This window comes from Microcebus murinus, chromosome 23, assembly GCF_040939455.1.
Source record: "Microcebus murinus isolate Inina chromosome 23, M.murinus_Inina_mat1.0, whole genome shotgun sequence".
Taxonomy (NCBI): Eukaryota; Metazoa; Chordata; class Mammalia; order Primates; family Cheirogaleidae; genus Microcebus; species Microcebus murinus.
In genome coordinates, this window is record NC_134126.1 from 29,329,378 (window position 1) to 29,344,031 (window position 14,654).

The 14,654-nt window shown below is 54.1% G+C and overlaps 1 protein-coding gene across 2 annotated transcripts in view; it reads left to right on the top strand.

Moving 5' to 3' along the window:
* Positions 1-14,654, top strand: part of PIK3C2B (phosphatidylinositol-4-phosphate 3-kinase catalytic subunit type 2 beta) — a 70,273-nt gene that overhangs the window by 42,845 nt on the left and 12,774 nt on the right. For both annotated transcript variants that reach the window (XM_075996927.1, XM_075996926.1), the window contains exons 13-23: positions 431-598; positions 1,156-1,267; positions 2,383-2,525; positions 3,705-3,893; positions 6,325-6,418; positions 6,590-6,684; positions 7,216-7,396; positions 8,184-8,291; positions 8,953-9,045; positions 9,895-10,024; positions 10,184-10,320. In XM_075996927.1, the coding sequence (XP_075853042.1) occupies positions 431-598; positions 1,156-1,267; positions 2,383-2,525; positions 3,705-3,893; positions 6,325-6,418; positions 6,590-6,684; positions 7,216-7,396; positions 8,184-8,291; positions 8,953-9,045; positions 9,895-10,024; positions 10,184-10,320 (1,450 nt within the window). The remainder of the gene's footprint in view (positions 1-430; positions 599-1,155; positions 1,268-2,382; positions 2,526-3,704; positions 3,894-6,324; positions 6,419-6,589; positions 6,685-7,215; positions 7,397-8,183; positions 8,292-8,952; positions 9,046-9,894; positions 10,025-10,183; positions 10,321-14,654) is intronic.

The following is a 14,654-nucleotide window of genomic DNA, read 5'->3' on the forward strand; positions in this document are numbered from 1 at the left end:
CTTCCTGGAGACTCTGGCAGCAGGAAGTGGGGGAGGGATGGGGACTGTGGACTGGAAGAGGAGGATAAAAGGAGCAGCCTTGGTGACCCCATATGGCTCCCAGGATGGGAGTGTCACGCCTCACCTGCACTCCGAGGTGGCTCTGGCTAAGCGAGTTCTGACCAGGCACCATGGGGTAGCCTCAGAACCCGGATGTTTGCCTCACTCCACTGCAGGGCTCCGGGGACACCCTACTGTGCCTCTGGGAGCAGCCAGGGGAGGCGTTGCCTAGTTCGGGGCCTGTCCTGGTTCTGCGGGAAGGCTTCTCCAGGGAGCATGTCTGACACCCCAAGAGGAAGGCGGAATCCTCAGCCTCATCTGGACTTCCTGGGCCACCTGTCCACGAAGCCGCAGGGCAGCCTCTCCTGATCTGGTTCCCTGTCCCCCGTAGGATCTGCTTCCCGGCGCAGGTGAACCGGCTTCCTCGGGAGACCCTGCTGTGTGCCACGCTCTATGCTCTGCCCGTCCCCCCGCCCGGGAGCTCCTCGGAGGCCAATAAGCAGCGGCGGGTACCTGAGGCCCTGGGCTGGGTCACTACCCCGCTCTTCAACTTCAGGCAGTATGTGAGCCCCAGGGGAGCAGCTCCTTGGCCTTGGGAGGGAGGGAGGGGGACAGAGAAATGGGCCTGGCTGCCGCACTGGCCAGTGTCCCTTGGGAGGGTTGGCCATGTGGGGCTCACCGGTGAAGTCCAGAGGCTCCCCAAGCCCAGAACTAGTGACCAGGACTGTTGATGTCACCAGGAGCCACTGGGCAGGACCGGAGGTATGAGACTGTCGTAGGGGCATGGGATAGCAATGCGTGGGTAGCACACGATCCGGTCTTGTTGTTGGAAGGACCTCAGAGGTCGTGTAGCCTGGCCTCTCGACCTCAGCGAGGCATCCCTGCCACCAGGTCACCCAGGCCAGGGTGTGTGAGCTCAGAAAGGCCTCTTGCAGCGGGCGGGCTGTTCTAGACTCGGGAGAAGGAAGAGGCCATGGTCTGCGGGGAGAATGAGAGAGGTGGGTTGGGTGGTGGCTTCCATTAGAAAAGGCAGATTTTTGGATTGGGGGAGCAGGAGGAAAGCCATTTGCTTAACCAGTGGGTTTGGTGGCTCATCCCACCCTCCTTCCTCCTCAGGGTCCTGACCTGCGGCCGGAAACTTCTGGGCTTGTGGCCAGCAACACAGGAAAGCCCCGGCGCCCGCTGGAGTGCCCCGAATTTCCACCAGCCGGACAGCGTCATCCTGCAGGTGAGGCCCGGCCCTGCCTGCCCGCCCGCCCGCAAGCCAGACCACCTCAGAGTCCGCTCCGGGTTTGCCCTCTTGAGGTTGGGGCTGGGACAGGAGGAGAAAGTGCTAGAACTTTGGGCATGGGCTGATGATGGGACTGAAGCAATGGGGTGATGTGCTCAGACCAGGAGTGGGAGGTGAGCTCTGTGGTGTCCAGCCCCCGTCTCCTGGAGGTTCAGTTTAATTTCAAGGAGCCTGAAGGTATGTGAGACCCTCCTCATCCTGGGCTCGGCTTCTCAGAGCCCCTTTTGTGGAACTCTCAGCTTCTAAGTTTGGTCAAATCTGAGCTGTCCGCTCTTGAGGCCTGAGAGGAGGCCCTTCCCCAGCCCGTCACTCAGGGCTTCCACGGGGTGGACTCATCCTTTGGGGAGAGGAAGAGGCTGGTGCCCAGGCCCAGGACCTAGTTCCCAGCTCCCAGCTCCCCCCTTCTTGTCCCGAGATGCTTTGGTGTGAAATACGGAATATTAAAGTTGATACCAGACGAAACAGAGTGGTGCAGAATGACAGCTCCATGAGGCAGCTCCCTGTTTTTGTCTGTCTCGTTCACTACTCTGTGCCCAGGGCCTAACGTGGGCTCGGGAGGCATTTGCCAAATGTAAGAAAGTAGCACTGCTTTGGAAAATTAGCTCACTTAGTTCTGACACCCGTTTTAGGAGGATGAACAGCTCGTGGCATAGAGCAAGGACTAGTGTCACAGGCCCTAGAGCTGGCAAGGCTCTCACCCAGCACTGTCCCACCTCCTGTCACCCAGCACTGCCCTCCGAGACCTCGCAGAACGCTCCCCAGCCTCAGCCTGGTGACCTTTCTGTCAAAGTTCTGGGCCGGGCTCGTCCCCTCCCCTAGATGCATCTCAGCTGAACCTCTTCCTCACTTGTTCATTCTCTTTTTCTCTGTTGCCTCTTTTCTTTTTTGCTGAAAGTTATAGCTGGAAGGGACTTTGGAGATCGCCGAGTCCAGCTGGGTTCTTTTGGAAAGAAGCTGAGGGAGCGAGGCAGGAACTCTGGGGTGGGAGAGAGAAGTTGGGGACCCGCCGGTGCCGCCTGCTCCCTGTCCTCACTGCCGATCCCATCCCCTAGATCGACTTCCCCACCTCGGCCTTTGACATCAAGTTCACCAGCCCCCCCGGAGACAAGTTCAGTCCCCGCTATGAGTTTGGCAGCCTCGGGGAGGAAGACCAGCGCGCGCTCAGAGGCATCATGCAGAAGGAGTCCCTGTACTGGTGAGGGCCGGGGCCTCCCCTCTTGTCACTCAGGCCCCCACCGTGTCTGTTGTGTTCCTTCTGACCTCCCACCTCCCAGCACTGGGTCCTTGTCCTCCTGCTTTGGGACAAGGTGGGACAGGGTGGGCATTGTCACCTAGGTAGGAGGTGGCGGGGGCAGCCCCCAGGCGTCTCTCCAGGTGCTGACACCAGGGAAAGTGGGGGGGCCCGGGTCAGGAAATTAGCTCCGAGAATGCCCACGCTGGGGACTGGGTCCAGACTCGGGTACCCAGGGAGACCAGAGCTTTGCCCCACACCCCCAGATACACTGTCTCCTGCTTGCTGTCCTCTGGGGCAGCTGGCCCCACCACCCTCCCCCACCTCCTGCCCCTTCCCCACCAACAGCTTTTGCATTTTTCTGGCTCTGTCACTTTCCAAAAAGGATCAGGTGTCAAAGCAAGCTGGCAGCTCTCAGGGGTAAGCGAGTCCAGGCTGAGCTCATCCTTGGGGCTGCTGCTTTCACCAGGACTGGAGAAGCTCCTCCCCTGCCCGCTCCCCCGTCGGCCTCTCTGAGCCCCGCGCACGTGCTGGTGGAGGGGAATGGGAGAGACTGCCCACCCGGGTAGCCAGAGTGGCTGAGTGACAGCCGGCCTCCCTGCCCCCACTCCTCTGCCGGCTCCACTTCATCAGCCCCGCGGCTCCCCTCGCCCATTAGACACCTGATCCCAGGCGAGGCCCAATGAGCTGCAGGTCCCCCAGCACCGGCAGCTGGCCCCAGGCCCCAGGAGGCCGCTCCGCTGCCCAGACGCGCGGTGAGGGGCCACTGCCCCCTGGCGGTTCTCCGTGGGAGCGGCCCCGGGGAGGGCGGCGTGCGCAGGGCCCTTGCATCCTGCTCAGTCCCTGAGGCCCCGAGCTGGGGTCCCAGGTACGAGTGGGGCCCCGGTCCCGGAGCTTAGCTTCACGTTGGAATCTTCTAGTGATCTTCAAAAAATACCGATGCCAGGCTTCCCCAGACATTCCGACTTGATGGGTGTCGGGTGTGACCTGGGCCCGGGAGGGAGTCGCCAAGCTGCGCAGGTGACGGCGATGCGCACCTGCAGCTTGGGAGCCCGGGAGCTGAGCGCGTGGCTTCCCCTCCTGCGTAAATACCCCGCGCGAGCGTGGCTGACTCCGCCTCTCCCCGCCCGCCCCGGCCCCCAGGCTCACCGACGCCGACAAGAAGCGCCTGTGGGAGAAGCGGTATTACTGCCACGCGGAGGTGAGCTCGCTGCCCCTGGTGCTCGCCAGCGCCCCCAGCTGGGAGTGGGCGTGCCTGCCCGACGTCTATGCGCTCCTGAAGCAGTGGACCCACATGAACCACCAGGATGCCCTGGGGCTCCTGCATGCCACGTGAGTTGTGACAGCCACCTCCCCTGGCCACGTGTCCTTGCAGGAGCCAGGCCTTGGCGCCGCCCATCACTGACCCGAGCCAGAACCAGCCCTGGGGAACATGATACAGTGGACATGGATGTTCAGGGCTTTTCCAGTTCTCCTTTTTGCTTTGTCTTTCTCATTTACCGCCCCCACCCCAATGTTGTATGATGGACATTTTCCAAACATACAACAAAATTGAAAATTGTGCAGTGAACTCCCCTATGGCCACCACCTAGATTCTATCATTAGCATTTGCTCAGTGTGCTTTATTGTGTGTCTGTACATCCATCCTTCTACGCATCCAGCGATCCATCTTATTTTTTTATGCATTTGGAAGTACACTGCAGACATCATTATACTCCCTCCTGAGTACTTCAGCATGCACATCATTAACGAGAGCTCAGTGTTTGCTGCCTTTTTTCCTTTGAGGCAAAATTTGCATATAAGGAAATGCCCAAACTTTACCCATATGTCAGCTGAGTTTTTTTTTTTTTTTTTGAGACAGAGTCTCGCTTTGTTGCCCAGGCTAGAGTGAGTGCTGTGGCGTCAGCCTAGCTCACAGCAACCTCAAACTCCTGGCTCAAGCAATCCTCCTGCCTCAGCCTCCCAAGTAGCTGGGACTACAGGCATTCGCCACCATGCCCGGCTAATTTTTTTATATATATTAGTTGGCCAATTAATTTCTTTATATTTATAGTAGAGACGGGGTCTCACTCTTGCTCAGGCTGGTTTCGAACTCCTGACCTCGAGCAATCCGCCCGCCTCGGCCTCCCAGAGTGCTAGGATTACAGGCGTGAGCCACCGCGCCCGGCCGTCAGCTGAGTTTTGACGGATACCTTCACCTGTGTAACCCAAACCCTTATCACTTAGTTCTACTTTTTTTTGTTTGTTTTTGACAGAGTCTCACTCTTTTGCCTAGGCTAGAGTGCTGTGGCGTCAGCCTAGCTCACAGCAACCTCTAACTCCTAGGCTCAAGTGATCCTCCTGCCTCAACCTCCCGAGTAGCTGAGACTACAGGCATGCACCACCATGCCCGGCTAATATTTTCTACATATTTTTAGTTGGCCAATTAATTTCTTTGTATTTTTAGTAGAGACGGAGGGGGGGGGATCTCGCTCTTGCTCCGGCTGGTCTCAAACTCCTGATCCTCCCGCCTTGGCCTCCCAGAGTGCTAGGATTACAGGCGTGAGCCACCACACCTGGCTTTAGTTCTCCTTTTTAACAGCCCTCTCTTCTCTCTTTCCCCTGAGGGTTCTCTGGGGACACAAGGCTCCCAATCTCAGGCTCCTGGGCTGCCTTTCCCAGATACCCAGGAGTCCCAGCTTATTTCTTGCCACTCTCAGTAATCAAAATATACATGTTCATGTGACCTCCCTTTAGGAGTTTTTAGGGCATTGGTTTTGCTAATCTCTGCTAAACTAATTGTGCCAGGGTATATTGCCTTTATATAAAATTCTGTGATTTGCTATTATTTGCTTGGTAACCCTTGCATTAAAGAATGTTAACATGCTGTCCCAGCCCACCTCCACTTACTTTTCAGATCCATTTTACAGATCCATTGTCTGCAGGTGTCATGTCAAACATAAACCATAATATGGCATTTTTAAGGCATGTTCCCAACACTTCCTTTTGAGTCAGACATTCTAATAAAATAACTTGTTGAAACCAAAAAAAAAAAAAATGTTAACAAGACAAAATAATGCTTTTTTTTTTTTTTTTTGAGACAGAGTCTCGCTTTGTTGCCCAGGCTAGAGTGAGTGCCGTGGCGTCAGCCTAGCTCACAGCAACCTCAAACTCCTGGGCTCAAGCGATTCTGCTGCCTCAGCCTCCCGAGTAGCTGGGACTACAGGCATGCGCCACCATGACCGGATGATTTTTTCTATATATATTAGTTAGCCAATTAATTTCTTTCTATTTATAGTAGAGACAGGGTCTCGCTCTTGCTCAGGCTGGTTTTGAACTCCTGACCTTGAGCAATCCGCCCGCCTCGGCCTCCCAGAGAGCTAGGATTACAGGCGTGAGCCACCACGCCCGGCTCAAAATAATGCTTTAATCCACATGAGGCCTGTTTGTTGGGATTTCTGGCACATTGGGAGTCAAGGAAGAAATCTTTGGGAGTAGGGTTGAGGACTTTGTCCTATTTCGTTTGAATCATCCAAGGATTGACAGTAGCCACCCATCGCTCCACCATGGCCTGAAGTAGACTTTGACCATGAAGGAGGGCCATTCCTAAGGGTTGCTGTCCAGAAAAGGTGCAAAGGATTCCTCCAGTGGCTTTGGCAGATGCTGGGGGACGTTGCCTTTTCTCCATCCGTGTCCCTGGAGCCCAGGTGCAAGGGTGCTTGGCTCCCACCTGTGCCGCAGAGCCCGCAGCTGGGAAGTCAGGGTACTGGGCTCTGTTTTGCAGTTTCCCGGACCAAGAGGTGCGTCGCATGGCTGTCCAGTGGATCGGCTCGCTCTCGGATGCTGAGCTTCTCGACTACCTGCCCCAGCTGGTACAGGTGGGTGGCTCGGCCTCCCTCCAGCTCTTGAGGGTCCCATATCCAAGACCCCGTGTCAGTCTGTATTCTGGCCTTAGAATACCATTAGAGCCCCTAATGGTACAGTCGTAGGTGTAGATTATAGATAGTTAACCAAGCCTCGTGTTCTCTTTCTCCCTTTCTCCTAAACAGGCCCTCAAGTATGAGTGCTACCTGGACAGCCCCTTGGTGCGCTTCCTCCTGAAACGAGCTGTCTCTGACTTGAGAGTGACTCACTACTTCTTCTGGTAAAACTGCGTGCAGAAAAGTGGGAGGTAGACAAGTGCTCTCCCCGTGGCAGTCCTTTAGTCCCGGGCGTGCAAGGCTGAGGAGCCGAGTTGTCCGGGTTCCGTCATGCGGCTGACTTACCACGTGGCCTTGGGACTAGCATCTGTTGGAGGAACCTCCTAACTCGGGGGGTCCTCAGTTCGCCCCATGTAACACAGTGAGGACCATCCCTGCCCGTCCTCTCCACCCCCCGGGGCAGAAATATAAAGGAGAAACGAGCTGCAGAGGGGCTTTGAGCTCCACTGAAAGACGGATTCTGAGAAGCACTAGAGATAGTAAAGAAAAGGAAAAAAGGCCAAGACAGTGGAGACGTACTAGGGCGTGGGCCCAGGTGAACAGCTCTGAATCAGCTATGCACAGAGGGGATATTTTCCCTCCCAAGTTCGGGTGTGTTTTGCAGTGAGCCGGCGCTGGGTCTGACCCCTTCTCCCTCCACACTCTTGCCCCTGATCCCTGGAGCGTCTCGACTCCCCTCTCCCTCTGCCTTGCAGGCTGCTGAAGGACGGCCTCAAGGACTCTCAGTTCAGCATCCGCTACCAGTATCTGCTGGCAGCCCTCTTGTGCTGCTGCGGCAAGGGGCTGAGAGAGGAGTTCAACCGCCAGTGCTGGCTTGTCAACTCCCTGGCCAAACTGGCCCAGCAGGTCCGAGAGGCAGCTCCGTCTGCACGCCAGGTGAGTGAGTGGGCTGAGGCTGCTTCCACCCTTTTCTCTTCCCGGGTTTCTGTAGCCAGTCATTCATTTCCTAGGCATCCTGAGCAGCAGAGTGGCACCTGACCATCTCTGATTTAGGAGGTTGGAGCAGATAACCCTGTCTGCAACCTGCAGGCCACAAACAGGCAGTCTGCTGGCTGGATACAGTCCTGGGTGTGTTTTGTTTGGCCTGCAAACTATTGAAATTTTTATCTACGCTGTTTGCCTTAAAGGCTAAGCACAGTTGTGTAAGTTGTTCACTGCACAAGAGCACTCGGCTAGAATGGGCAAATGAGGGCTGAAATCCAGCCATATTTTGTTCCCTGTGCTATGACCCATGGCTCAGGGTGGATGCCGCCCAGAGAGGGACATCAAACGTTTATCTGTTTGCACAGAGGCACTGTATTGGCCAGCAGTGTCCCTGGTTGTTGACATTTCAAAATCGGGAGCATTTATGTTAAAGTCTAGGTTGTTAGATTCTCTTGGCAAAACCCTGAGCAGCACTTGCCCCTCGAGAGCCAGCCTGCCCTCGCAGTTCTCTGTGGCACGCTTCGTGCCGTCGTGTCACCTGCCTGGCCTCTCCGGGTATTCGCTTCTGCTGCTCTTGCTGCTCTTGCGCTGGCCCAGGTAGGGGCCCAGGTGGGTGGTTTTCCTTCTCAAGGGTCTCCTGGAGGTTGTCCACACTGAAACTACTGAGAACCCGCCCCTGGGGGATGCCTGCTTCTGAGTGGAGCTCATGGGCCCCCCTCACCTCTCCCCTCCTTCCCAGGGAATCCTCCGCACAGGCCTGGAGGAGCTGAAGCAGTTCTTTACCCTCAACGGCTCCTGCCGCCTGCCACTCAGCCCCAGTCTGCTGGTTAAGGGAATTGTGCCCAGGGTGAGTGACTGGTGGGTTTGGGGTTCTCAGAGTGGGAGGGGAGGGCACAGTGGAGGCGCGGTCCTCACTGTCCTGGATACTGAGAGACAGGAGGAAGAAAGGCATACTTTTGGCTTCCTCCCATCCCTACCGTGTACAGACTTTTGCCTGACAGCTTGCGGGGTAGAGGAATTGGGTTGGAGGGTGAGCAGGTGTCTCTCCCTGGTGATGCTGGGGGTGAAGCCAGGGATGGTGCTGACGATGGCAGCTGTCACCTGTCATTTATTGAGCAGCCTCTGTGCTTGGCACCGTTGCAAGTGCTTTTACGTTAGTTGTTGGCATTTCGTTCTCACAACTCTTAGGGATTCGGTTGTGTTGTGAGCCCCATTTTACAGAGGAGCAAACTGAGGTATAGATGGGGGACATGTGGCTTCCTAGAGAGTTGTGTGCAGAATGAACGGAGTTGCGTGAGAGGTCAGGTGCTGGAGCTGAGGCCGTTATAAACCGAACCAGGATGGTGACTAGAGAGAAGGAAGGAATTCCTGGATTCCTGAGAAATCAGGAAGAAACAGTGAGCAGGCCTTGGGTGGCCTGGCAGGAGGGTAGGCAGCGCCTTGGTTCCAAGTGGAGAGGTCGTTTTCCTTCCTGGGCATCGCTCACCTGACCCTCTCCCCCGTGGCAGGACTGTTCCTATTTCAACTCCAATGCGGTCCCCCTCAAACTCTCCTTCCAAAACGTGGATCCGCTGGGTGAGAATATCCGTGTCATCTTCAAGGTGAGAATTGCTTGATGCGAGCCGGGTGAGATGAGGGTGGCAGAGGGAAGGAGGCAGCCCCAGGCTGGCAGAAGTAGCCCTGGGGTAGTTCCCTTTCCCTCATTCCTGCCTTTTTAACACATGAAGGACTATAAGGGGGAAAAAAAGGGTTTAGACTAATTCTGCATGGCCCCAGAGGACTGAGAACCGAGTGTTAGGTGCAGGGTAGCAACTGACGCTTCCGTATGCAGATGTGCGTTCCAGGAGGCAAAGCTACCCCAATGCTGGAATAGGTAAGGTAGTGATCTGCCTGTCCCCGGGAATATTCAAGCAGAGGCTGAATGATCATGTGGCAGGGATGTCGAAGAGGAATTTAATATATCAGGTGCAGGGTGGATTAGATGAACCCTAAACTTCCTCCTAACTCTGGTACATCCATGACTCTGAGAAGTTTAAATGGTAGTCTCGGAGCAGATAATGTAGCCGGGGAGACAAAATGCACACGCGGGACTTTGTAACTTACCTATTTGCCGGGCGTGAGTTCTAAATCGAAAGTTCAAGTTTAAAAAGAAGGGCCTGAGGGTCAGGAGGGCGGCGTGCAAGAGAGGAACGTGGATTCACTGCAGAGGGGATGTGGGATGGAGGGAGGAGCCAGGGCACCACCTGGGCACACTGGGAAGGTTCCCGACCCACGACCCACGTCTGACCTGGTGTGAGCTGAGTGCGCAGGTCTGAGGTGTGGGGCAGAACCGGGCGGTCCCTCCCTGTCACTGGAATTTGGGCCGAGGTTGCCCAGCAGGGGGAAGAGGGGGTCTGGGAGCTGAGGGAAGCGGTGGAGATCGGATCTGGTCACTCTCCTCCCCCGTCCAGTGCGGGGATGACCTTCGCCAGGACATGCTGACGCTGCAGATGATTCGCATCATGAGCAAGATCTGGGTCCAGGAGGGGCTGGACATGCGCATGGTCATTTTCCGCTGCTTCTCCACCGGCCGGGGAAGAGGTCAGTCGGGGGCGCGGGTGAGGGTGGTGAAGGGGGCACGGGCAGGCCGCGTACGTGGAGCTTAATGTGCGGGGAAGCTTCCAGCACAGCCCTGTAGTCCTCTCCCTACGGTCCCCTTCCTTCTGCTCTGGAGTGTGACCCCGACTCCTCCTCCCACAGGGATGGTTGAGATGATCCCCAACGCTGAGACTCTGCGCAAGATCCAGGTGGAGCACGGGGTGACCGGCTCCTTCAAGGACCGGCCGCTGGCCGACTGGCTGCAGAAGCATAACCCTGGGGAGGACGAGTACGAGAAGGTAGGTTGGGGCGGGCCATGCCGACTCTGTGACCGCAGGACCTGCACGTGCACACAGAAGACAGCTCAGCCTTGCTGGGGGGAGGGACGTGCTCTTTCTGGGTCGACTGGTGCTTCCAAATATCTAGGTGTGAGTCAAATGACTGTCGTCTGCTGACCGAGAAGGGCCCCTGGTACTGGACTGGGAAACCTTCTTGGAGTTCCCCTGGCAGATTGAGCGTGGGAGGAAGGGAGGGGACCAGCTTTTGGGAACCTGCCTGTGTCTCTCCTACTTGTGGATCTTGCCCAATTTCTCTTGTGTTCTCAGAGGGGTTCAGTGGTACTTTCTAGAACAAGAGTTGGTTGGAAGAGACTTGAGAGATCATTTTAATCCAGCCCCTTCTTTTTTATAGGTGTGAATCAAGATTCACTTGCTTGTTCTTAGTCTCGGAGCTGGCTTGTGGCCAGGCTGTGACTTGAAGCCAGGATCGAAGTTAGATATGGGCAGAGATGGTAGAAAAGAGGACGGACTGGTTCCTGATTGGATTAGATTAAAGAAGGTTGAGTTGGTAGTGGGTGGTAGGGAGGCCTGCTGTGGTCTGTGCCTGGTCCACAGCTTCTCCACTCGAGTCTCTGGGTCAATTAGGTTGGGTGGGAGGGAACAAGTCGCCCACCGAGGACATTTATCCGGCCCGTGGGGTGTTTTTGCCGCTGCTGCCTGTCCTGCTTAGCACCCGACTGGTCCCGGGCCCACAGTGCGCATGTGTGGAATGTGCACCGCACTCTCCAACAGCCTTCCAACGTGCTGAGGGACAGTGAACTGGCCCCCCTGCTTACAAAGTTTGAGGACCCCTGTATAAGAGAGTGGCTACACACCAGAATGCTCATTTATATAAATGTAACTTAAGGAGATCCAAATGTTATATGGATCAGTGCGTTTTATCCTCGAGGGGAAACTTGTATGGGCAGCCAAATTATAATCGAAACATTGTTTAGTGAATATGTAATTAAGTAGATAATCTTCAGTGGCCTTAAGTGTTTGTGTTTTCCAAGGTTTAATTCCTGGCCTGCTGTGTTCTCTCTGCACTTGTCTCGTGCCGGCTCAGCCTCTCTTGTTACTCCAACTACCACCCGTACACTGATGACCCCCCAGGCCACTCCTCTAGCCCTCTTCCCGCCCTCTAGCTTTATTTTTTTATTTTTTGAGACAGAGTCTCACTCTATCGCCCGGGCTAGAGTGAGTGCCGTGGCGTCAGCCTAGCTCACAGCAGCCTCAAACTCCTGGGCTCAAGTGATCCTCCTGCCTCAGCCTCCCGAGTAGCTGGGACTACAGGCACATGCCACCATGCCAGGCTAATTTTTTCTATATGTTTTTAGTTGGCCAGTTAATCTCTTTCTAGTCCTCTAGCTTTAGACTCGCTGGCCACCTGCTTGTTGTACTTCACTTGTGTTTCCCCCACACCTCAAACTCAGTGTAGGTAAAACCGAGCTGTCTCCTTTGCCTCTTGAAGCCTGCTTGTGCAGGCACCCAGGCCAGAGCCATAGTCTTCCCAATGCTTCCTTCTTCCTCGTTTCTGCTGCGCCACGTCCTGCTGATTCTTCTCCCCAGCTCTCTCTCAAATCTGTCCTCTTCTCTCCATTTTCTTACTGTCGCTTTTGGTCAGTTGTTTGCTGTCTGTCCCCTGAACCACTGGAATGCCTCTCCCCCATCTAGAGCCAGCCTCTGCTTGATTTCAGAGGTGGGCTTTTTTTTTAAGTATAGACCTGGTCGTGTCACTTTTTTGCTCTACGTTCTTCAAAGGCTCCCTGTGTCCTGACGGGTAAGTGCAGCATCCAGAGCATCGCGCACGAAGCCTTTTGTAAGCAGCCCTGCCCACCCCTGTAGTCTCATCCACTGCATCCCATCTTCTGGGTTGTTTTTTTTTTTTTTAGACAGATTCTTGCTTTGTTGCCCAGGGTAGAGTGCAGTGGAATCATCGTAGCTCACAGCAACCTCAAACTCCTGGGCTTAAAGGATCCTCCTGCCTCAGCCTTCCTTATAACTGGGACTATAGGTGCATGCCACCATGCCTAACTAGTTTTTAAATTTTTTGTAGAGACAGGTTCTCACTTTGTTGCCCAGGCTGGTCTCCGATTCCTGGGCTCAAGCAACCATCTTGCCTCAGCCTCCCAGAGTGCTGAGATTATAGGTGTGAGCCACTGTGCCCAGCCCCCATCTTATGTTTACTCATGTTCCAGCTTAGGGGGCTACTACTTGCATTTCCTCAGTACCTTAGACAATAGTATTTCCTTTGCCTAGAAAGCCATTCCTTCCCTTCCTTATCCCACAAAACCTACCCACTCTATGCTGTAAATTTCAAGGCTTTCTTCCCTTGGAGAGGGGCAATACTGATTCTTTCCTCCCCACTCCCGCTCTGTATACTCTTTATACTAATATGTACTTTCAGGCATTAAACACCTACCAGTGCTGGAGTTATGATTACTCCCTGCCAGTGTAATAAAGAGTCATCATAAGGCCGGGCGTGGTGGCTCACGCCTGTAATCCTAGCACTTTGGGAGGCCGAGGCGGGCGGATTGCTCAAGGTCAGGAGTTCGAAACCAGCCTGAGCGAGACCCCGTCTCTACCAAAAATAGAAAGAAATTAATTGACCAACTAAAATATATATATACAAAAAATTAGCCGGGCATGGTGGTGCATGCCTGTAGTCCCAGCTACTCGGGAGGCTGAGGCAGTAGGATCGCTGAGCCCCGGAGATTGAGGTTGCTGTGAGCTAGGCTGACGCCACGGCACTCACTCTAGCCTGGGCAACAAAGTGAGACTCTGTCTCAAAAAAAAAAAAAAAAAAAAGAGTCATCATAAATGTGATGGAAGTATGTACAACAAGAATATACACACAGGGATGCTAACTCTGCATGATGATGTTAGTCTCAGTCTTTCAAAGGTAGATTCTTGGCTCTTCTAGACTCTCTGCCAGAATAATGCTCGTTGTTTTCTATGGTGACTTCCAGAAGAAAAGAACTAGAGATATTTCTCTCTTGGCCACCTACTCATAAGAGAGCACCCCACATCCTACAAGTGAAACCCCTTGTAGGAGAGCACCCCTTTATTTTTTTATTTATTTTTTATTTTTTTTGTGAACGAGGTTCTGGGGCCCCAAGATGGGGGGGGGGCCCAGAAGTCGCCCTAGAGAGCACCCCTTTAGACTGTGAGATTTCTTGTCAGTAAACAGCTAACACCTTGTACAACATACGGAGGTGACAAGAGTTGAGTCATTTATCCACAGGCAGACAGCTATTTTCTTTTTTGAGACAGAGTCTCACTTTGTTGCCCAGGCTAGAGCGAGTGCTGTGGCGTCAGCCTAGCTCACAGCAACCTCAAACTCCTGGGCTCAAGCGATCCTCCTGCCTCAGCCTCCGAGTAGCTGGGACTACAGGCATGCGCCACCATGCCCGGCTAATTTTTTCTATATTTATTAGTTGGTCAATTAAGTTCTTTCTATTTATAGTTAGAGACGGGGTCTCTCTCTTGCTCAGGCTGGTTTCGAACTTCTGACCTCGAGCCATCTGCCTGCCTCGGCCTCCCAGAGTGCTAGGATTACAGGCGTGAGCCACCGCGCCCGGCCAAGACAGCTATTTTCTGAGCCAAAAGAGGATTCATTGGCAGTAGAAAGAGTACCTGTCTGTGGCAGGGAGAGGATCTGATGAGGGTGACGATCAAGACTGGGAGTCGATGGGTTATACTCCTTATTGAGTGGTTTCATTCATCTATCTTTCTTAGAAATAGTCTTTTTCTTCCAGAAGGTGCATTCTGTGATTTTTTTTTTCCTTTTTATTATTTCATTCTCTACTTACTTACAAACTTTCTATTCCCAGTTTCCAGTGGATTAGTCATCGGGTTGTAACTTGACAAGTAGCTGGGGCTGGGTGGGGGGGCATGTGTGTAGCTAAGTCTGCAATAGGTCTTGTGGAACAGCCAAGAAGCTGTTGGGAGAGGAGATCCCTAAACCCTGTGGGACTGAAAAGACCAAGGAAGCACTGAGTGAACCGGGAAGGTCTGGAAAGATGTGGGATCAAGGAAGGTCCTTGAAGGATGGTGGAAATTTGGGGAGAGAGGCAGGGAGGATTGGCGTTCTAGATCTGGCAGTCTTTCTCTCGTTCCCTGTTTTGTGCATTCCCAGTTGGCTGTGATGCTATTGCCCTCTGCTCATAAGTCTTTCTTGAGTTCTTGGGAATTCTCCTGACCTCATGAAGAGGATTTTAGAAGGCAAGCAGTGTCCATCTGCTGATCCCACGTATTTTTGCGTCCTGGAAAGATAAAAGGGCAGATGTTGACCAGACAGAATAAAATGGATCCAA